The 23,236-nt window shown below is 41.0% G+C and overlaps 1 protein-coding gene across 2 annotated transcripts in view; it reads left to right on the top strand.

Moving 5' to 3' along the window:
• Nucleotides 1–20,011, top strand: part of stk3 (serine/threonine kinase 3 (STE20 homolog, yeast)) — a 41,684-nt gene extending 21,673 nt beyond the window's left edge. The window contains exons 8-12 of one of the 2 annotated variants that reach the window (XM_060942709.1): nt 5,897–6,022; nt 6,308–6,509; nt 6,607–6,779; nt 10,959–11,136; nt 13,426–20,011. In XM_060942709.1, coding sequence (XP_060798692.1) covers nt 5,897–6,022; nt 6,308–6,509; nt 6,607–6,779; nt 10,959–11,117 — 660 coding nt within the window. In that variant the 3' untranslated portion in view covers nt 11,118–11,136; nt 13,426–20,011. Of the gene's footprint in view, nt 1–5,896; nt 6,023–6,307; nt 6,510–6,606; nt 6,780–10,958 lie in introns of both variants that reach the window. The other variant, XM_060942708.1, reaches the window with a different exon arrangement.
• Nucleotides 20,012–23,236: the final 3,225 nt, after the last annotated feature.

Raw genomic sequence — 23,236 nt, 5'->3', positions numbered from 1 at the left:
ATAAGTTGAGGATTTATGTCATCCACTTGAGGCGTGTCATTTAATAATATTCAGTATATCGGTTATCTCTCTATTCCCTATGTGGTGAAATACTATGGCAGTATGAAATACTATTAGACAGAAATATTTAATCTGTAGTGTCATAAGTAATATAATAATAAAACGTTAAACTATTAATTGATTCAACTATTAAGTGGATTTCTGTCTACAAACTGTAATTGATCACAATTCTTGGCAAATTTATCGCATTGTGATTCAGAACATGCATGAATGTGACTTGTGCAACGGTTTACACCGTAGTGGAAGTTAGATGATGATAAGCATTGAGGGTTTTTATTCTTGACCCAAATTCTTGACTTGGGCCTTGTTTTGGGTTGTGTGTAATCATTGCAAGTTTTCTTTTGAACCAAGGATCAGTCACACAGTTTACTACTTCTGTGCACTAAATCTTTTTTAAAAAGAAAGGCAGATTAAACCAGCCTTTCTCAACCGGGGTGCCGTCTGGCTTCGTCAGGGGTGCCGTCAAAAAATTATATATTCTAACATTGAAAGAAATAAAATGAATTAAAATTCCAAAAAACGATAGTTGCACTAATGCAGGTCATCGCCGCCTCATGCATCATCAAAATTTGTCTCACGGCCCCCTTTCCCATGTCACAACGTCACTGCCGGGGTCAGCGTACACTACCGTTCAAAAGTTTGGGGTCACCCAGACAATTTTGTGTTTTCCACGAAAAGTCACACTTTTATTTCCCACCATAAGTTGTAAAATGAATAGAAAATATAGTCGAGACATTTTTCTGGCCATTTTGAGCATTTAATCGACCCCACAAATGTGATGCTCCAGAAACTCAATCTGCTCAAAGGAAGGTCAGTTTTATAGCTTCTCTAAAGAGCTAAACTGTTTTCAGCTGTGCTAACATGATTGTACAAGGGTTTTCTAATCATCCATTAGCCTTCTGAGGCAATGAGCAAACACATTGTACCATTAGAACACTGGAGTGAGAGTTGCTGGAAATGGGCCTCTATACACCTATGGAGATATTGCACCAAAAACCAGACATTTGCAGCTAGAATAGTCATTTACCACATTAGCAATGTATAGAGTGGATTTCTGATTAGTTTAAAGTGATCTTCATTGAAAAGAACAGTGCTTTTCTTTCAAAAATAAGGAAATTTCAAAGTGACCCCAAACTTTTGAACGGTAGTGTATGGTCAGTGTGACTGCGTATATTTTATATGGGGGTGCCTTGAGAATTTGCATATTTCTGAAGGGTGCCGTGACTGAAAAAAGGTTGAGAAACGCTGGATTAAACAAATTCCTCTTGTTGTTTGTTTGTTTTTTAATGTTTATTTGATCGGGATTTGTTTTGATGACCTGTTTCTTTACTTTTATTTAACATAAAGCCTACTCAAAAGGCCTCACACAAGGCCTTCTGTTTCATCTACAGAACACTGTGTCTTTTCCCCAGGCACTGTGAAATGAAACAGGAAGTAATGTGATAAATTTACACGGTCTTGTTATTCTGTGGCCTGCTCTGGAGACAGTTTTTCACACATCAAGTGAATATTTAAACTTGAAGCAAATGGTAACAGTAAATTTGAAGAGAACCAGAGATGGAGGCTGAGGTGGACCAGAAATTGGCCTTTGGGTTTAAAAACAGCTTTTAGTGCTGATTTTTAGAGTTCTATAGGATTTTTAAAAATAAGCGATTTCTGTATTAAATTATAATATGATCATTCCATTCAAAATCCAGTCTTGCCCATGCACCACCTTCAGACCAGTGCCTCATAATTACGTCCTTAGGATGAAGCGCTTCCTTTATCTTGGAGCAAAGATACAGTGGAGGAAATAATTATTTGATCCCTTGCTGATTTTGTAAGTTTGTCCACTGACAAAGAAATTAACATTCTAGAATTTTAATGGTAGGTTTATTTTAACTGTGAGAGACAAAACATCAAAAAGAAAGTCCAGAAAATAACTTCATATAAAAGATATAAACTGATTTGCATTTCTTTGAGTGAAATAAGTATTTGAACCATCTAGCAAACAAGACTTAGTATTTGGTGGCAAAACCCTTGTTGGCAAGCACAGCGGTCAGACGTTTCTTGTAGTTGATGACCAGGTTTGCGCATCTCTAGATCATTAAGGTTTTGAGGCTGTCGCTTCGCAACTCGGAGCTTCAGCTCCCTCCATAGGTTTTCTATGGGATTAAGGTCCGGAGACTGGCTAGGCCACTCCATGATCTTAATGTGCTTCTTCTTGAGCCACTCCTTTGTTGCCTTGGCTGTATGTTTTGGATCATTGTCGTGCTGGAAGACCCATCCACGACCCATTTTCAGTGTCCTGGCAGAGGGAAGGAGGTTGTCACTCAGGATTTTACAGTACATGGCCGCGTCCATTCTTCCGTTGATGCGGTGAAGTAGTCCTGTGCCTTTAGCAGAGAAACACCCCCAAGGCATAATGTTTCCACCTCCATGCTTGACAGTGGGGATGGTGTTCTTCAGGTCATAGCCAGCATTTTTCTTCCTCCAAACACGGCGAGTTGAGTTAATGCCAAAGAGCTCGATTTTGGTCTCATCTGACCACAGCACCTTCTCTCAGTCACTCTCAGAATCATTCAGGTGTTCATTGGCAAACTTCAGATGGGCCTGCACATGTGTCTTCTTGAGCAGGGGGACCTTGCGGGCACTGCAGGATTTTAATCCATTACGGCGTAATGTGTTACCAATGGTGGTCCCAGCTGCCTTAAGATCATTAACAAGCTCCTCCCGTGTAGTTCTAGGCTGATCGCTCACCTTTCTCGTGATCATTGATACCCCACGAGGAGAGATCTTGCATGGGGCCCCAGGCCATCCTTAAAAAAAAATCCGTTTCCTGTCCACCGGGTGAGCAAAAAAATTTTCAGTCGGGAGGGAGGGATTTTTTTTTTTTTATTATATATGGATGGATAAGAAATCGCAATGCTGTATTTGCTTTTTCTTTCAGTACTTTTTTATTACAAAAGCAGACACATTTAATAAAATATGACGGTTTAATCAACTGAAACTTGTACAAAAACTTTAAGTTAGCATTTTAAATGCTGACTGCAACATTTGCAAAACTTTTACAAAGGTACTTAAAATGTCCGACACACGGACTTTTTGTAGTTCTAAATCGAGCGTTAGGCCTAGTTCGGATGAAATTACACTAGTAAAATGATCACTGAATGATTTTGTTTTTCTGAATCTTTACTATTTTGTTGTTCGCTAGAATACCATTTAGCGATTTCACACGTAAGCAAATGTTTGAAAACTCCGGATCTCCTTGCTTCATGGTGGCTGCCATTTTTTTGTGCCACATGGCGCATGCGAAGAGCTGATTCAATTCTATATTCTGTGCGTAATGCAGGGCTTTCCACAAGCGCCGGCCATACACAATTAAGTCCAGCCGGCTACTTTAATGACTATTTTTGTAGCCCACAGGCTCTAAATATTAATTTTCAATTTTAATAAAATTAAATGTTTATCTAACGGACTGACAATAATGTCAAACTGAACCGCACTCATTTAAGTTGTGATTCGCGCTGTTTGTGCCGATAATAACCACAAATTCCCCACAGACTTCATTGATCAAGGGAGAGTAACTCATCTGCGGCCCCGACATGCGGTGTGCTCGCGCACTCGGCGGAGGCAGTAGTGTGTTGGGGCGGTCGGAGAGAACAGAAGCAGAGATGACTCTTATTTTGTCTCCAGTAAACCAGTCTTCTCTCGTTCAATTACGTGCTGGCATCAAAAGACACCGTTGGTTGTAAATGAAACCAAACTGAGTGGTTGGAGTGTATTTTCATACACAAATGGAGAAATGTTCGCTGAGTGTTTAATTGTGTAGCCACCACTGCAGACCGTTGTCATTGTTAATTCATAGCATGCTCAGCTGCGTGAATGTGTCATGCACCGAAAATAAGAGATTTACAAGCCAGGAACGCCTCATGATGCAATACGCAAGAAAAGAAAATTTACTGCCATTTTACTTTGTATTTGAGTAAAGTGAATAAATAAATGGTCTGTGGAAAATACATTTAATCCTGGGAACTGCATGCACAGGAGTTTTTGTGTTTACCCCCCCCCGGCTACTTATTTGTCATGGCTGGCTAGTATGAGCCTTAGTGGAAAACCCTGGGAATGCGGAAATGTCTAGTTTGATTTTGATTTTAGATTTACGAACCCGAAAAAAATGTCAAAAAACCGGCGTTAAAAAAAAAAATTTCAACGGCACTCACCCGGCCGGTGGACTGGAAACAGAACATTTTTTAATAATGGCCCCAGACCGAGGTCGATTGATGGTCATTTTGTATTTCTTCCATTTTCTAACTATTGCACCAACAGTTGTCTCCTCCTCACCCAGCTTCTTGCTTATGGTTTTGTAGCCCAGTCCAGCCTTGTGCAGCTCTACAATCTTGTCCTTGACATCCTTAGACAGCTCTTTGGTCTTGCCCATGTTGGAGAGGTTGGAGATTGATTGATTGATTGATTGATTGATTGATTGATTGATTGATTGATTGATTGATTGATTGATTGATTGATTGATTCTGTGGACATTAACAAGCTCCTCCAACAAGGTATCTTTTATACAGGTGTCAATTTAAGACAGCTGTCTTTAATGCAGGTAACGAGTTGATTAGGAGTGTCTAACTGGTCTGTGGGGGCCAGAACTCTTAATGGTTGGTAGGGGATCAAATACTTTATTTCACTCAACGAAATGCAAATTAAAGGGGAACAGAGGGCAATATATAGAGTAAATATAACAATAAAACACACATTAACGAACCTTATTCAAGACTTACAAAAGTTTTTTGTTCTAAGGTTGGAAAGTTATAGTGTTTTGAAAGTAGCTCGAGCAAACTATTTCCGCAGTTTGAACAGCCCGCCATGATGTTAATTTTATCCAATCAGAATGCACGTTCATTTTCTCTGCGTAACACTCATGACGTATGTATGTGCCCAGTTGTGTTGGCTCATTGAGGTTGGGAATAGCACGTGTGAAATACCTGTTTCTGCCTCTTGTGACGATTTCGCAAGTCCACGGGTGGCGCCTATCTCATTGCAGCAAATAAATTCTGCTGGACTCGTGAGCAACTCCACGTTACATTTTCCGCACGAGCACCACGCCGTGTCACCTGCACTCAGACGCTCTGCCCCACGCTCGCCATGCCCATGGTCAGCATCAGTCTCATCCTCGCCGTCATCCGAGCTTTCTTCTCTTATTTCATCACTGGAGTCGAGAGTACCTCTCCTAGGTTCAAACTGGTACCCTTCTAAGCCATAGCCTGCTTGCAGTGTGTCTTGCGGGATCTCTTCGTATGATTCGACAGAGCTGTCGCTTTCACTTGATGCGCCCGACGCCATGATTACACGCTTATCTCCTCTATTTCGGAGAGTTCCGCTAGTGCAGTGGGTAGCGCTGACGTCACGGTCTTTTAAAAATGGCGACTCTTGTGCGGTTTAGCGTATAAAGTATTATATTTACAATTACCAAGATATTTCGTTGTTTTCTAGTATATAAATTTGATAGAATACTTAAGAATACGTTACTTTGTCACATCAGCAACTGTATATATTATATTTGGTACCCCTTTAATTTATATATTTTATAAAATGTGATTTTCTGGATTTTCTTTTTGATATTCTATCTCTCACTGTTAAACCTACCCTTAAAATTATAGACTGTTCATATCTTTGCCAGTGAGCAAACTTACAAAATCAGCAAAGGGTCAAATAATTATTTCCTCCACTGTAAGACTAAAATCCCCTGTACCTGTAAACATCTGTCATGAGATGAAATGTAGTACCTTAAAAGTTATTGTGAAAGTCTTGGAATCTTATTTGGAAGTTTTCATTCTGTATGGTTTTGTAGCATCCCTTTATAACGAGTGCTAAACCAGTGACCATTCTGAGGGACCTGATCACAGAAGCAATGGAGATGAAGGCAAAGAGACAACAGGAGCAGCAGCGTGAGCTGGAAGAGGAGGATGACAACTCGGTAGGCTTGGTGTTTAATACAGTCCTTTCTGTTTTTGTTTTTGTTTGTTTGTTTGTTTGTTTGTTTGTTTGTTTGTTTGTTTGTTTGTTTGTTTGTTTGTTTGTTTGTTTGTTTGTTTGTTTGTTTGTTTGTTTGTTTGTTTGTTTGTTTGTTTGTTTGTTTGTTTGTTTGTTTGTTTGTTTGTTTGTTTGTTTGTTTGTTTGTTTGTTTGTTTGTTTGTTTCCTGTCTATATAGCACATGCTGTGGATGTTCAGGTCTGTGTTGTTTGTCTGTGTGTGTTGCAGGAAGAGGAGGTGGAGGTGGACTCGCACACCATGGTGAAGTCTGGCTCAGAAAGCGCGGGCACCATGAGAGCAACAGGTACTATGAGTGATGGCGCTCAGACCATGATCGAGCACGGCAGCACCATGCTGGAGTCAGACCTGGGCACCATGGTCATCAACAGCGACGAGGAAGATGAGGATGAAGATGTGGGCTCAATGAGGAGTGGGTATTAAACTACCATGGAAGATTTACGGCCTAATTTACTATTCACTTCATTCGTTATAAAATGTGCCTCTTTTTTTTTTTCCATGCCACATAGGAAACCCGACAGTGCCACAAGCCCAGCGCCCGTCTTTCATGGATTACTTTGACAAGCAGGACTCAAACAAAGCACAAGAGAGTTATAATCACAACCAGCAGGAACCATACCATATCCCTAAGACTGCTTTCCCAGACAACTGGAAAGTACCACAAGATGGAGACTTTGATTTTGTAAGTAGAAGTAAAATAGTGCTGAACTTTTTGAGTAGTCTTGTCATCAAGGATTCAAACACACAAAATATAAAGTTGTACGTAAAAAAAAATAAGAATAATTGTAGGCATGCAGAAATATTCATATGCATTCAAATATTAAAGCTAGACGGCCTTTCGATTTCATAAAATCTGTGAAATTGAGTTCCTTCTGAAATTTGGTCATTGTGATTTATGTTTATTTCTGTAATGTCTTACAAAATATCAGGCCATTCTGTGGCTGGGAAGTTATTTAATTTGAGGGGATTCCCGAGCAAATAATGTGCACGAAATTGCTCGCTTCAAGCAGACAGAGGAAATTCGTGTGCACACGCGCAGGTTTACCTGACTCGTCATCATCCTCATCGTTTGGGTTTTACGGCAGCTGGCATCCACAGTGTTGCATTACTGCCATCTACAGGTTTACCTTGACCGTGCACTGACAGTTCCATCATTCTGTTGCTAAACGAACAGCTGATCACACCGAGGTGCTCGCTGACCGCCGATATTTATTAGTTTGGTCCTGCGTTTCCTTTCCTTCGCAACATAACGTCTTCTCACTTTCCGTTACTGTAGTCGGTCTTTCATGTTTCATTCACACACTCACGTCCTCCATTTTTCTCTCCTGTTTCAAATTTGTATCCCACAATGCCTTGCGTGAACAGGGAAAGCCCACCACGTGATGCATGACACAGTATCTTGAATGAGGTCACGGTGAAGCAGGAAAAAATAGTGTAGAATTTAGGGCCACGTGGCTCTAAATTCATTAATTGTTCTTTTAAGAAAAAAAGGTAATAAAATCGGAAGTCTTGATTCGAAGTCAGTAGCTTTCGGTCCACTAAAAAATAATTGGGTGTCAGGGAAAATTCGTTTTATGACCTAAATGTGAAAATTCTGAAGGGCATCTACCTTTAACCCAGGATCCATATTAAATTTTTAATTTAGTAATTTTAACTCCACCCCCTCAGTGCTCGAAATTAACGGTGTCCCGATGTCCCGGGGACCATAAAAAATGTCATCGGGACACAAAATTATCATATCTGGGACAATCCCGGGACAATGGAAAAAAATAGATCTAGAAAAAAAGTTCTACATTAATATTATTTACAAAGCCGTAACACATGCGTAGGCATTCACCTAATTTGTCAGTTTTAATTTTAAAACGTTAACAGCGAAAAATACATAGTAGCTACACTTTCGATGCACCTGCATCCGTAGGCTACAGAGCAGCGCATTCTGTTCTAGAATCTTCAGCCGGTGTCCGCATTATATGGACTTGGAATGGAATTGCTACCGCACACGCTGCGCCGACTCTTGCCAGAACAAAAATGCTGAAGTGGTTGAAGCGGACCAACCGCGGGGAAGAAACTGAAAGCCCAGACATAACGTCTCCGGGACCTTCAGGATCCAAAGTGTCATCGCCTGGTCTGCAGGCAACGCTAGCAACTGAATGAGCTTAATGAACACTGTTAGACACGTTATAAAATACAACAGGAATGATGTGGATGATATTGACGGAAGATACCGTTCAACAGAATAAGTGAGTTTTCTTGGTGTCTTTCTAGTTCAGAAAGTTTAGTCAGTCAGCAGCACAACTAGGCTCGGACCTGCCACTATGCTGATGTTGCTTTCGGCAGTGAAAGTTCATAAAATGGATAACGGAAAGTTCATAAAAATGGGTAACGGTAATGGATAACGGGAAGTTCATAAAAATGGGTAACGGTAATGGATAACGGGAAGTTCATAAAAATGGATAACGGTCTCATCTCATTATCTCTAGCCGCTTTATCCTGTTCTACAGGGTCGCAGGCAAGCTGGAGCCTATCCCAGCTGACTACGGGCGAAAGGCGGGGTACACCCTGGACAAGTCGCCAGGTCATCACAGGGCTATGGATAACGGTAATGGTGAAAATTATAAGTTGGCCTTATAAGTGCCAACAGATATTCAAGGTATAAGTAGATGAAATGAACATAAAAGGGGTCTTATTTTCAACTAAAGTGTACTGCAGATGTAGGGAGTTGAAACATTTTCTGAATGAGCTAGTTTGGCCCCTTTAAATAAACGGGTATCTATTCATACAGTGAGATCGCCAAAGTTTAATAAACTGAAAATGCAATAACTGTAATTTTGAAGTAGATGATGTATAGGACGTGTGTTGCTTGTGTCTTGTGACTTATTGTAAAAATGATATAAAGGGTTCAAAATTGCATAGTTACAAATATAATAGTAACTTCATATGATAATATTAACCACTGGTTATTTCAGAGAGGAAAAAAATGGGGACACTATTGCTTCCATTCGGGACAATACAACACAGAATTCGGGACCACTGGGGGACACAAAGAAAAAAAGTTAATTTCGAGCCCTGCACCCCCTGTCTCAAATCCTGTCCTGTTCGCTACATGTGTGTATTTATTATAAAAGATATACTCCGATAGAGTTGTAGAACTCAAATTGTGTCTAAATATCACTCTGTTTAACAGGCGAGTCTATAGTTCTTGTTTTATTGTGTGTGTGTGTGTGTGTGTGTGTGTGTGTGTGTGTGTACAGTAATTTAAATTTGCACTCAACATTTTCTCTTTTTCTAAAGTATTTGAATGATACATGATTTACAAGCAAGGTGCACGAGTATTGTTTGTTAAGGCCCTGATTACACGACAGCTCGTGATGGGTTTGCGAATACTTGACGATGAAAAATTGGTAGCATCGCCACCAGTCGTGTGATGCACGGCGAATGCTCTCCGAGCTTCACGATTTATTTTTTTTTTTTTAAGTGTGTCTCCGCCTCGTGAGTGGCCTAAAACATCGTGAAAATTTTCAACACGTGCATTGAAATTTGATGGCGATGTTTTTGTCGGCAAACTACATAGTGAATACTCGCAGATGGGTTTGGGAATATTTTCCGAAGCTCGGGGAACCTTCTTCAAGCCTCTTGAGATGTATTTGTCTCAAATCCATGTCCCCGATGCTCCCAGGAGTCTCATTAACACAGTGGCTCGGCATAGCCTTACGTTCGCCGAGATTTAAAAAGCTCATTTACATTCGGAGATCCTTCGGAGCGCGTGTGGGAAATGCCTAATTCTGATTTGAGTGCGATTAGCACGCGCGTATAAGGATGCTGTTTTCAGAGTTTTTGCAAAGCATTCTGTCAGATATGCAACAGCAGATGGATATATTTGCAGGAAGAGTGTTTATTAGCAGGCGTGATATTTACAAAAGCAAAACTTGAGGCAAGATCAGAGTAATGAAACAGAAAGCAGAGCCATAAACATGGCTTGAAACAAACATGACCGTGATGATGATGATATTTTGCAAAGCCTCTGTGAAAACAGCGCCCTTATGTGCACGTACTGATTGCGCTCATATCAGCGTTAGGTGGTTCCCATAACGACTGGGTCCTAAGAGCTCGCACAACGCATTCTGAGAGAGAGCACGGCTAATCGAGCTACGCGAGACTCAAGTGCGCAAAGGCGTGACAGTCAAATGTTCACCTGCTGTGTGACCACAACTTTTAACTCCTCTGTATATTGCCACGCATCATTTTCATCGCATTGCAAGCTGTCGTGTGACTGTAGCTTAAGATTTGATGATATGTTGGATTTTATATACCGTTCAAAAGTTTAGGGTCACTTTGAAATGTCCTTATTTTTGAAAGAAACGCACTGTTCTTTTCAATGAAGATCACTTTAAACTAATCAGAAATCCACTCTATATATTGCTAATGTGGTAAATGACTATTCTAGCTGCAAATGTCGTCTGGTTTTTGGTGCAATATCTCCATAGGTGTATAGAGGCCCATTTCCAGCAACTCTCACTCCAGTGTTCTAATGGTACAATGTGTTTGCTCATTGCCTCAGAAGGCTAATGGATGATTAGAAAACCCTTGTACAATCATGTTAGCACAGCTGAAAACAGTTGAGCTCTTTAGAGAAGCTATAAAACTGACCTTCCTTTGAGCAGATTGAGTTTCTGGAGCATCACATTTGTGGGGTCAATTAAATGCTCAAAATGGCCAGAAAAATGTCTTGACTATATTTTCTATTCATTTTACAACTTATGGTGGGAAATAAAAGTGTGACTTTTCATGGAAAACACAAAATTGTCTGGGTGACCCCAAACTTTTGAACGGTAGTGTATACTGGGTGTATTTGTGTGTGCAGTTGAAAAACCTCGACTTTGAGGAGCTGCAGATGCGCCTCAGTGCCCTGGACCCCATGATGGAGCGGGAAATCGAGGAGCTGCGACAGCGCTACACAGCAAAGAGGCAGCCCATTCTCGATGCCATGGATGCCAAAAAGCGCCGGCAACAAAACTTCTAAGACTGACTCCATAACGAAAGCAAGTAATTTCAGAAAAAAAAAAAAAAGAACTGGCAGGCCAGATTGTTACCCCTCCAACAGTCTTGTGTTCAGTTTCAGTCCTGATGTTGAGCCTCTTACTGTACTCCTTCAGCTGCTGATTAGCCACAGGAGCATTTTGCTAAGTATTAGAATGCTGGTTTACTTTATTTCTAGGGAATTTATCTTCGGCCTGAGCCTCGTTTTCAAAAATTGCACTGTGTACAATAACAAGTTAGATTCCACTTTATTGTCATTGCACATGGACAAGTACAACAAAATGCAGTAGAGCAAGTACAGCGACATTTAAGAGAAAAGGGTAAGAAATGACAGCAAATCAAGATGGTCGCTTGATATCATGAAGCAATCGCAACCAGTGAGCTGAAATTCCTGTGTAAAGTAGTGAAGGTTTTCATTTAGCACATACAAATTTAACTGATCTACAAATCCATACACTCCTCCATCTGCATGAGGGGATTAGAAAACAGGTGTTAATGTCCTCTTTCCTCACATATTTCTATAGCCATGACCTCCTGTAATACCCCACACTGTTTCTCAACATGGCTGCAGTCTGAAGCCATGATCATCAACCTTACCGTATGTCTGAAATCACACCTTGTTCACTATATAGTGCTCTGATGTAGGTGTTTTGCTGTTGTCTAATCCAGTAGCAGAAAATAAAGACCCAGTTTGGTACAGAACAACTTTTAGTCAATAAAATTAGCACGTGTTTTTAGATTACGTTTAAAACATGATTCAAACCTCTGCAGAGGTACCAACATTTTGAACAATTTTTTTTTTTTTTTCCCCCCCAGAAGTGAGACAAGCAACATTTTAAGAAAACACTGAGTGTTAGAGCCACTTAAAAACTGGAGCAGCTGTTTATTTTTAACAACAAAAGAGACAATATTTTCTCTGTATAATTCCACGGTTTGTGAATTCACAAGTCCGAGTTCATTAACACTACGTTCACACTGCAGGCTGAAGTGACTCAAATCCGATTTTTTCGCCCATATGTGACCTGTATCCGATCTTTTATTGACAATATGAACGACACAGATCCGATTTTTTTTCAAATCCGACCCAGGCCGTTTGGATATGTGGTCCTAATTCCGATTCCTATCCGATCTTTTCATATGCGACTTCAGTCTGAACCGCCAGGTCGCATTCATCCGACTTACACGTCATCAACAAGCCACAAACGTCACTATTCTGCGCTGAAGTAGGCGGCGGGTCTCTCAGAAAAAGTTACAACAACATGGCGCATGACATCAATGCGACTCCGCACCCACACGTTCCTTTGAACGGAGGTTGCAGTCACTACCCTGCAGAACGCCTGAGCCAAAACCCTTGCCCTCTTCCTTCTCAACCTCCTCCTTAACATCAGGCTATTGTGCATGTTCTGGCTCCGTCGCAACAACAACTGCATCATCGCCAGGTACTCCATGCTGGCTACTGTCATACACAGGAAACTTTAGGTTACTTCCGTAAACACTGGCCATGCTCACTGCGTGTGACGTCGTCGTATCCTGCAATGCGCATGCGGAACACTTTTAGGTCGCTTTTCGTTCATATTGAGGATCACATACAAGTCGCATATATTTGTTAATGTGAACGACCTCACAAAAAAATCGGATTTCACAAAAAAATCGGAATTGAGCATTAAGCCTTGCAGTGTGAACGTAGTGTTAGATAATGCTGGAGCAAAGAGAAAGTAACCACCAGAAGCAAATCTGTGTCACATTTCACATCCTAAGACCTTTAAATCCTAAGACCTTTAAATCCAGTAAATTGCCTTTTCTGCTGGATGAATTTTATTCATGTTTGGTCAGACCACCGTTTTAGCTAAAAAGCATAAAAACATAGTTTTCAGATGTCTCTCGTGTCACCATAGCAAGGAGTCACAAATTGTAAATGCTGTGTCTAAACCAGGCATTCCCAAACTAGATGATGCGACCCCACATGGGGATCGCTTGATTTACAAATGGGGTCACAATTGTTTTACATTTTACAACATATCAAATGTATTAAGATTTTGAAATGTTACTGGGAGTGACATTCAGAGAAGCAACATTTAAATGAACAAGGTTTGTTATTTTAGTCTTTTTCACTATTATGACGTAGCATTAACATAGTTCAGCAATATAAATAAGCAAATTTCCCCATCCATCCGCCTCCATAGAACAAGCTAGCATTATTTCTCAAGTCATATACTTTGTGTATTATTCTACACTGTTATTTGAATATGTCTGTGAAGATTTTCAGTCATCCAGGTCATTGTAATCCGTAGGTGCTAAAGAAGGCAACTGGACTTGCTTGAAATCCTTGAAGACGCTTCATCGCTCATCCGAAAGGCTTCTTCAGTTCTGTCTGACTAGTAGGGAGTTCCAGGTATTCATACGTCAACCTTTGGTCAATCAAACCTGTATAACCAACCTCCAAAATCCGTATTTCCCTTATAAAATCCGTATAAGATGCAAATTAAAATAATTTACCTAAAATTTGAATGATAATTAACAATGATTTATCCCAGTTACTTTTTATTCAATATTAATAACAATAAACCTTCAGAATGAATACAAAGCTCCAATGTTTGACAAAAACACAAAGTGTTATCAGCGTAGTTACGAAGGAAATACTTCATTGTTTGGAGACAGGTTTCACCGAGCTGCTATTATGCGCGAGACTTCATATTAGCTACAAAGTCAGGAAAATCTGTTCGTAAAATTACATTATAATGGCCAAATACAATGAAAAGTATTTTTCCAGTCTCACCTGTGATCTCGTTTGGACGGTAAACCTGTTGGTACAGTTAAACGCAGCACATGAATGAGGCATCTTTATTCTCGGCTGAATCTCCACTTTGCCACATCCAATATGGTGGCGAGGATGACGTATGATTCTACGCAGAAGGCGGCGTCTATGTTTATGACTTCACGGTTGGCGGGATTCTCGCAATGCGGTGTGCGCATGATCAAAAGTGGAACGAAGTCTCGCTACCACAAGATGGCGCGCAATTTCATAAGACTCTTTACTGGCTGTCTGTGGTGTACAGTACGTTTGTAATTGTTATGCGCTCTTTTATCATCGTGGGAATTGATTATAGCTCTAAATAAATATTGAAGTTTTTTTAAAGAATCCGTATAACTTTATTTATATGCCCGTATACTACGTTTATTGAATCAAATCCATATAAAATACGGACATTCCGTATAGGTTGACATGTATGGGTATTTATCCTCTAGTGGACCAAAAGCAACCCTAAGGAGAGTCATTGAGGTCATGTGGGCTATTGACCCTCTCAGCCATCCACACCCAGCCTCCAGTGACCCTAACAACCTGCAGGATGGCTGAGGCTACATCCACACGACAACGAGATTTTTTTTTTTTTTAAATATCGCGTCCACATGGGCAACGGATCAGTAAAATATCAGGTTCATATGGCAACGCAACGCTTGCTGAAAACGATGCAATACACATGCCACACCTCTACGTGCGCTGTAAGACGGTCCCATCGGAGACACCAGAACAATAGAAGTAGACGCATGCGCATAAACCCCTTCTTCTGTAGCATCAGCCACAAAGTTTTGATTATTAATCAGTAGCGTAAAACGAAAGACGCGGAAAGAGGAATGAATGGGGGTAGATGGAAGCCAGTACGCCAACATTCTGATATCCTCCAGAATTCTGTAATGGTCCGGAATAAATTGAATGCTACACATTGATGGATTACTTTGTTCTTCTACGCCCTTTTTGAGGAATGTATTGTCGGACTTAAACCAACATCTGAAGAGGTGAGATCGCTCCTTTTTTTTTTTCCCCTATTTTTGCTGGCAGGATTGTTTTTGTTTTTGGAAAGCGCACGGGCGGTGCGCGGTTTGGTTATACTCAGTACTTCCGCAGTGTTTGGACTAAAGACTCTGCCCTAAGGGCTATTCTCTCTCTCTCTCTCTCTCTCTCTCTCTCTCTCTCTCTCTCTCTCTCTCACTTTGCACCATTACACAATAAATATTCACAGTGCAAATATTTTGTAAGCGCGTTTCATGAACCAAGTTATAGGATTTGTTGACAACTCGCATCGAGTTCGTTACACTTCTACCTGGTGTGAAGCACTGACAGTCATGTGGTTGTGACGTCATCGTAAACAAATCCGTTCTACTCATCCAGACCACTTCGCAACGGGGCCGTTGCCAGATTTTTCCACTCTGGAACCCGTTCTCAAAAGATTTCGTTTTGGGGCACCCAAAACGCCGGTGCCGTGTGGACGCCAGGCCGAAACGATAAACAATTTTATCAGATTCACCTGAATCCATTGCCATGTGGACAGGGCCTGAGAGGGTCAATAGTAGCCTGGGCCCGCCCATCCTAAGTGTGACGCAACACGAGGGCCTGTTGCGAACTTAGTCTGGCAAGGCAAGCTATCTCCAGCTCTTCCAAGCTCCCGAAAAATCGGGAGCCAATCAACTTTGAGCATCTCCAACGGCCCTGGGTAGAGGCGTGTTCAAGGCAGTGACGTAGTAGAACTGCGACCGGAAGCCATAGATTGTTTACAGAATCTATGCCGGAAGCGCTTCATTCACTAGAAACATTACGAACATGGAGCAGCGGCAAGCCTTTGACACAGCGGTAGATGCTGTATTGAAAGCATTCAACGGGAAGTTCTCATTGAAAACGGAGCAAAGAGCAGCCCTGGAGGTATTTATTCTCCTCCTTCTTCTTCCTGTTACTCAAGCAGTTTCCGTCGCGTCACATACGTCAGAGGAAAGAGTGATGTGATTGGTTTAAGCTTCGTCACAGCTTTTTCTGGCTTCAACCAGTAGCAAACTGAGGCATTTCAGGGAGGCGGGTCAACCACGCGCTTTGGGAAACGGTTGGGCTTAATATCTTTGCCAGACCAATGCTCGCAGAGCTTTGAAGTTGCGTTAGCCAGACTAGGTCAATAGCCCATGTGACCTCAACGACTCTCCTTAGGGTTGCTTTTGGTCCACTAGAGGATAAATACCTGGAACTCTCTACTAGTCAGACAGAACTAAAGAAGCCTTTTGGATGAGAGGTGAAACGTCTTCAAGGATTTCAAGCGAGTCCAGTTGCCTTCTTTAGAACCTACAGATTGTTGTTTGCGTACTAAAATTAACCAGTTTTAATAATGTTGTTAGTGTTTGAATTTCACTTTCAAACCAACTGAAAGCTCTGTTTTGCTTATCAGTCACTACGTTTACATGCACATAGAGAGAATCGAATTTCTGCCGTTGCTCGACTGAAATCGAAGTTCAAAATGCCATGTATACACCTTAATTCGGCTGAAATTGAACCGAACTTGATTTCTCGGAATCGAGCTACACGACCTAGTTTATGCGATTTCTGCCGAGCTACTTTGTGCATGTATACCCTATCGAGCTAGTAGTCGAGCTACTTCCGGAAGTGACGAGTGACGAGACCACAAGCGGGAAACACAACAGCCTCGGTCGGCATGACAACAGTAGTAGCGAGCAGCAGAAGAGGTCAGGAGGAACAAACGAAGAAGAGAAAATGGCGATGTAGAGCTCTCTGAAGTGTGGGTGGAGCACAGAGGACGGCAGGACAAAGCTTCTGGTACTAATAGGCTTTTTATTGTCAGACTTTTCAGTTTAACAGCCTACTTTTATTCTTGAGAGAAAAACACACGCGCGCTGTGTTCTAGTCCCAGGATGAGCTGTCCCCTCTGCTCTCCCTCTGCCTCCTTAAATAGGGTGCGGTTACTGGGAAAAGACACAAACACAGGTTAATTACCGTCAGGTGTAGTGATTCTGCCACTCACCTTCCCTGGCTCCGCCCTCCTGTCACAGACCGGCACTTGACCACGCCCCCACTGCCACAGGCAAGCAGAAACGTGCACTTCTGGAGTAATGAGGAGACAGAGTTCATGCTCATTCAGCTTAAGGAGTTGAATATATTAAAATTCATGGATGGGAGAAAAACGCGCAATGGAGAACACGGAACTGATAACTTCGTTTACACTCTTGAATAGCTCTTCTTCATGACGACAACCGGAAGTGTACCAACACGATGGGGCGTGTTGCGCCACCTGTGGCTCGGGTGCACAATGCACTTCACACAATAGCCCGATTTCAGTTGTGTGCATGTACGATTGGATTTCTCTGGCACCCTGCTGGGACCTTCAGCTCGATTACCGACAGCAGCTCGAATTGGATGTGCATGTAAACGTAGTCAGTGTTCAGGATTTTTCTATAATAGTAAATACATTTCCGTGTAAGGTAGAGGTTTCCATTTGACATGCAGCCCATGATGATGATCATGATGCCAGCAGAAAGTTTTAATAAGAGACAGCTCGTCACTATGTTCAAAATCGCTAAATGTTTTACAGTTCAACGTGGAAACATGACCGACATGGGTGTTTTGGCTCTGATGTGCCATCTAGTGAATGTTGCTTTTAAATGTGCATAATATACACCCCAGGTGTGTGAATAATAATGCTGCTCACGTTACCATTGCTTCTGCACACGCACACAAAATCATGCGTCAAGTTTAAACCAGAATTCTCTGCTTCACGTCTCGCAATCCTGGCATGGATCATTTTCCTATAAAAACAGAACGGAGACGTAAAGGGATTTTCCTTTGTTTTTAAGTCACTTGCCTTACATGTACATATAGTGCCAGTCAAAAGTTTGGACACACCTTCTAATTCAATGGGTTTTTTTTTTTTTTTTCTTTTTATTAATTAAAAGACTCTTCGTCTCTTAAAGTAATGATGGATGTCGTTTCTCTTTACTTAGTTGAGCGGTTCTTGATATAATATGGATTACGACAGTCGTGGAATAGGGCTATTTACTGTGTTATTTACTATTTGCTCTCAAACACATTAAGAAAGCAAGAAATTGCTCTAATTAACTTTAGACGAGGCACCTGTTAATTGAAAAGCATTCCAGGTGACTACCTCATGAAGCTGGTTAAGATAATGCCAATAGTGTGCAAAGCGTCAAGGTAAATGCTGGCTACTTTGAAGAATCTAAAATATGAAACGTGTTTTGTTTTTTAACACTTTTTTTTGTTTACCACATAATTCCGTATTTGTTCCAGATGTTATTTCATAGTTTTTGATATCTTCAGTATTGTTCTATAATGTAGAAAATAGTCAAAATACAAACATTTGACTGGTACTGTATGTTTTAGTTTTATCTGTAACCACTTATCCCTTGTGGGGTCGCGGGGGGCAAGCTGGAGCCTATCCCAGCTGATCATGGGTGAGAGGCAGGGTACACCCTGGACAAGTCGCCAACTCATCACAGGGCTGACACACATGCGCGCAGTCAATTTAGAGCCACCAATTAACCTAACCTGCATATCTTTGGACTGTGGGAGGAAACCCACGCAGACGCGGGGAGAACATGCAAACTCCACACAGAAAGGCCCTCGTCGGCCGCTGGGTTCGAACCCAGAACCTTCTTGCTGTGAGGCGACGGTGGTAACCACTACACCACCATGCCGCCCGTACTGTATGTTACCAACATTTAATAAAATGTTCAAATGTAGTCCTACATGCATCTAGAATTAAAAAAAAAAAATGTTGGGTGGTCGGTCAAGGCTTGAGGTCGCAGAAAATTCACATTGTCCATTTGGAATTGTATGCCCAAAAGCTTTGGGAACGCCTGGTCTAAACCATAGGTATTGATTTGACACCTCTGCATCTATCACATGCACATTTGGAAGAATTACCACATGAGAAACTGTTGGAGTTTTAAGACTTATCAAAGTAAACCAAAGACAATCAAACTAGTGGAACATCACGGAGAGCTTTCATTAGTCGACCCAAACTTGTAGTCTTAACTGGGCTTCCCTTACGTTGTCTAGAATTGGTCTAAGTGCTGTTTCTACTGCTGCGGGACCAGGTGTTAGTAGACTGTGGATTTGAACGAAGCTTGAAGTGTCCTCTTTGCAGTAGTAACTGGATATCGTCAAGCAATTATGATAATTGTACTCCCTACAGACATCACCCAATCTCTGTAAATATGCATGGAGTATTTGTTTCATATTTGATTCCTGTACTGAATGTCATTTTTCTTGTTTTTGAAATTCTTTTTCCACAACGATGTATTTCAATTTCGAATCCTATGCTCAGTAAACACTCCTGAAAAGAAGTGCAAATCGCACACCCTCGGACCGTCACTTTATCTCAGGGGTTGATAAACAGTACTTTCTCTTGATTTGAATTAATTGTTTTGAAATGACATTTCTGACGTCTAACCTCTGTGTTTATGGGACCAGCATTATTATTTGGTCTGTCTGTTACTGGTACTTAAGCAATACCACACACACAATCCGAAAAAAAAATGGCTGTAAAAATACTGTCATAGAGGAGGAAACTGTTACATACAAGACAATGATGTAGTACATGGACCTTTATAATCATGACCAGTTTTCCACTGAAGCCTATTGTGGACATTTTGCTAATATTGTCTTAAAATTGTGCGACCTATAGCTTGTTTGGTGAACTGGTTTTACAAGTACTTGCTTATGAAATGAGTTTGTCTGTGCTTAAAATGCCTTACTTTTGTCTTTGATCAGTTATAACAATTTCATACTTTCTGACATGTATTATAAAATTGCATTCTATTCTAATTTATTGTGCATTTTTATATCCATTTATAGCTGCTGTTGCAGGAAAGCTTTTCTTAAACATAAACGCATGTTTGAATGCTTTTAATTTCCTCACGATACATCACAGCTGAGCTCTGAATGGTTAAAACACCCAGTGATGTTTTCTAGATTTCGTCTCACCTGAAAATATTGATATTTTAGAGAGAGAGGTTTCCTTGCACCAGAAATTTTCACTCTCTCCTCTGAGAGTGAAGTCTTTTAATAAACATCACTTTCTTGTCTTTTTTTTTTTTAACTTGTCCCATCTATACATACATTTACAATGGGATGAAATAGCTTGCATCTAGGAACAGTGAAGACAATACAAGCGAAATAAAAGTACAGAGTACCAAACTAAATACACAGGACAGTACAGGAAACAGTAGTGTGCAGTGCTTAATTTGTGAAGTGGGAGGTCCCGGGCCGGAACGCAGGAGGTGGGCGACTCAAAAAAAAAAAAAAAAAAGGCGGGGGGGCGGTTTTTTTTTTTTCCTTTAAACTGGGCATCGGTCCAGATAGCCCCACTTGCCTCACCGCCATCACCAGTCCCATCTTCCTGATCCTCATCCTCGTTCCCGCGGACTGGTACACTTGCAGCAGGTGCAGTGTCGCTGTGTCCAACGTCGTCCATTTTAGGTCGTTTAGGAGCCGGCTGTCCTGGGACTTTGAAAAATTTTAGTAAGCTTTCTTGTTTTTTTGCCATTTTTTCCACAGCGCAAGCTAACGGCTACAAAAAACCCGGTGTTCTATTGAACGGAAGTATACACCCCATGTCCCCCCCCCCTTCCCCTTTCGCATAGATTTTGTGGATGTCATAGGAGAGAGATCAACAACAGATATCAAAATCAAAACCGAACACTAAACAAATTTTTATTTACTTATTTATTTAATTTATTGTTTGATTTTTTTTTTTTTCCCTTTGTGATGGTCACGGAGGTGATCTGATCCATTTAAACAGCTGCCGGAACACCGAATGAAATGAAAATAGCTGCCGGATCCGACGACGGAGGTTCCGGATCGTGTTCCGTCATGTTCCGGCTCATGGTAGTGTGTGTATTAAATGCATAGAACGACATTTGGTGTATTATGGTTTAAGTCTTGCCCTTTCTTCAGTGGATAATCTCAGCTGGATAATGTAGGTTTGGATCTAAGAACTGCTGCTGTAAGTCAGAAAGACTGTCCTGTCCTCATCCCAGGACTCTTATTGTGACAATACGCTCATGCTGAACATCCTTTACACACTGGGTACTGTTTGATTTTACTCTTCTACAACTGATTTATTATCCTATTATCTGGTGGCACCCAGAAGAGGACAGGTTCCCTTTTGAGTCTCTTCCTAATGTCGTCTCAAGTAGGATTAGAAACAAACCCTGAGTGGTGCAATCCAAAACGTACTGCTGTGCAATAAAGTGCTGATCTCACTTTTAGGGTCAAAATCAATTTTTGCAGTCTCATAAAACAACGACTTTACAGATATATACATATACACACAGTGGCATGCAAAAGTTTGGGCACCCTTGCTGAAAATGTCTGTTACTGTGAATAGTTAAGTGAGCAGAAGATGAACTGATCACCAAAAGGTGTAAGGGTAAAGACGACACATTCCTTTTAATATTTTCCACAAGATTACATTTTTATTTCCATCATTTACAGGTGTAAAATACCAAAAAATGAAAAGGACCTGAAGCAAATGTTTGGGCACCCTGCATGGTCAGTACTTAGTAGCACCCCCTTTGGCAAGTGTCACAGCTTGTAAACACTTTTTGTAGCCAGCTAATAATCTTTCAGTTCTTACTTGGGGGATTTTTGCGCATTCGTGCTTGCAAAAGGCTTCCAGTTCTACAAGTTTCTTGGGCTGTCTTGCACGCACTGCTCTTTTGAGATCTATCCACAGATTTTCAATGATGTTTAGGTCAGGGGACTGTGAGGGCCAGGGCAAAACCTTCAGCTTGGGCCTCTTGAGGTATTCCATTGTAGATTTTGAGGTGTGTTTTTAGATCATCGTCTTATTGTAGGACCCGTCCTCTCTTTTTTTTTTTTTTTTTTTTTTTTTTTTTTAAACAGATGGTGTGATGTTTGCTTCCAGAGTTTGCTGGTATTTATTCGAATCCATGCTTCCCTCGACCAATGAAATGTGCCCTGTGCCACTGGCTGCAACACAACCCCAAAGCATGATCGATCCACACCCATGCTTCAGAGTTGGAGAGGTGTTCTTTTCCTGGAATTTGGCACCCTTTTTTCTCCAAATATACCTTTGCACATTGTGGCCAAAAAGTTCTATTTTGATTTCATCAGTCCACAGGACTTGTTTCCAAAATGCATCAGGCTTATTTAGATGTTCATTTGCAAACTTCAGATGCTGAATTTTGTGGCTCAGACGCAGGAACGGTTTTCTTCTGATGACTCTTCCATGAAGGTCATATTTGTTCAGGTGTTGTTGCATAGTAGAACAGTGCACCACCACTCCAGGGTCTGCTAAACCTTTCTGAAGGTCTTTTGCAGTCAAACAGGGGTTTTTATTTGCCTTTCTAGCAATCCAACGAGCAATTCTTTCAGAAAGTTTTCTTCATCTTCCAGACCTCACCTTGATCTCCACTGTTTCTGTTAACTGCCATTTCTTAATAACATTACAATCTGAGGAAACAGCTACCTGAAAACACTTTGCTATGCTCTTGTAGCCTTCTCCTGCTTTGTGAGCATCAATTATTTTATTATTCAGAATGCGAGGGAGTTGCTTAGAGGAGCCCATGGCTGTTGATTTTAGGGACAAGTTCGAGGAGTCAGAGAATTTATACAGCTTTGAAATCTGCATCATCTGACCTTTCCTAACGAAGAATTTGAACAAGCCACAGCTCAATAAGCTAATTAAGGTCGGGAACCTTGGTAAAAGTTACCCGAGAACTCAAATGTATTGGGGTGCCCAAACTTTCGCATGGTATTCCTTTTCTTTTTTAACGCTCCAATTGTACAAAACAAAAATAATACACAAATCTTGCAGAAAATGCTGAAAAGAAATGTCTCGTCTTTACCTTTATGCCTTTTGGTGATCAGTTCATCTTCTGCTCACTTAACTATTCACAGTAACAGACATTTTCAGCAAGGGTGCCCAAACTTTTGCATGCCTGTGTGTGTGTGTGTGTGTATATATATATATATATGGTGTTTCAAAAAATGTGATATTTCAGTCTAATAACTTTTGTCAATTCTCATTCAGTTGACCTCAAATTTTAACAGCATGTGTGGAAACGGGTCAAAATTTTATATTTAATTTTTTGTTTTTATCTTTTTAGGTATAGAAATGCCATTCACTGGAAAAAAGGCGTTTTGTGTGTTAGAGTACGCTCGAACACAGTCGAGCAAGACTGTGCAGTGTGCACTTATGAGAGAATTCTCTAAAAATGCACCAACCACAATGCAGATTTGGACACAGCACAAAAAGTGCCAAGAGGAAGGCTGTTTGTGTCGGT

This window comes from Neoarius graeffei, chromosome 16 (assembly GCF_027579695.1).
Source record: "Neoarius graeffei isolate fNeoGra1 chromosome 16, fNeoGra1.pri, whole genome shotgun sequence".
In the NCBI taxonomy this organism is placed as follows: domain Eukaryota; kingdom Metazoa; phylum Chordata; class Actinopteri; order Siluriformes; family Ariidae; genus Neoarius; species Neoarius graeffei.
The sequence above is the reverse complement of the archived record's forward strand: the minus strand, read 5'-3'. Positions and strand labels throughout refer to the sequence as shown.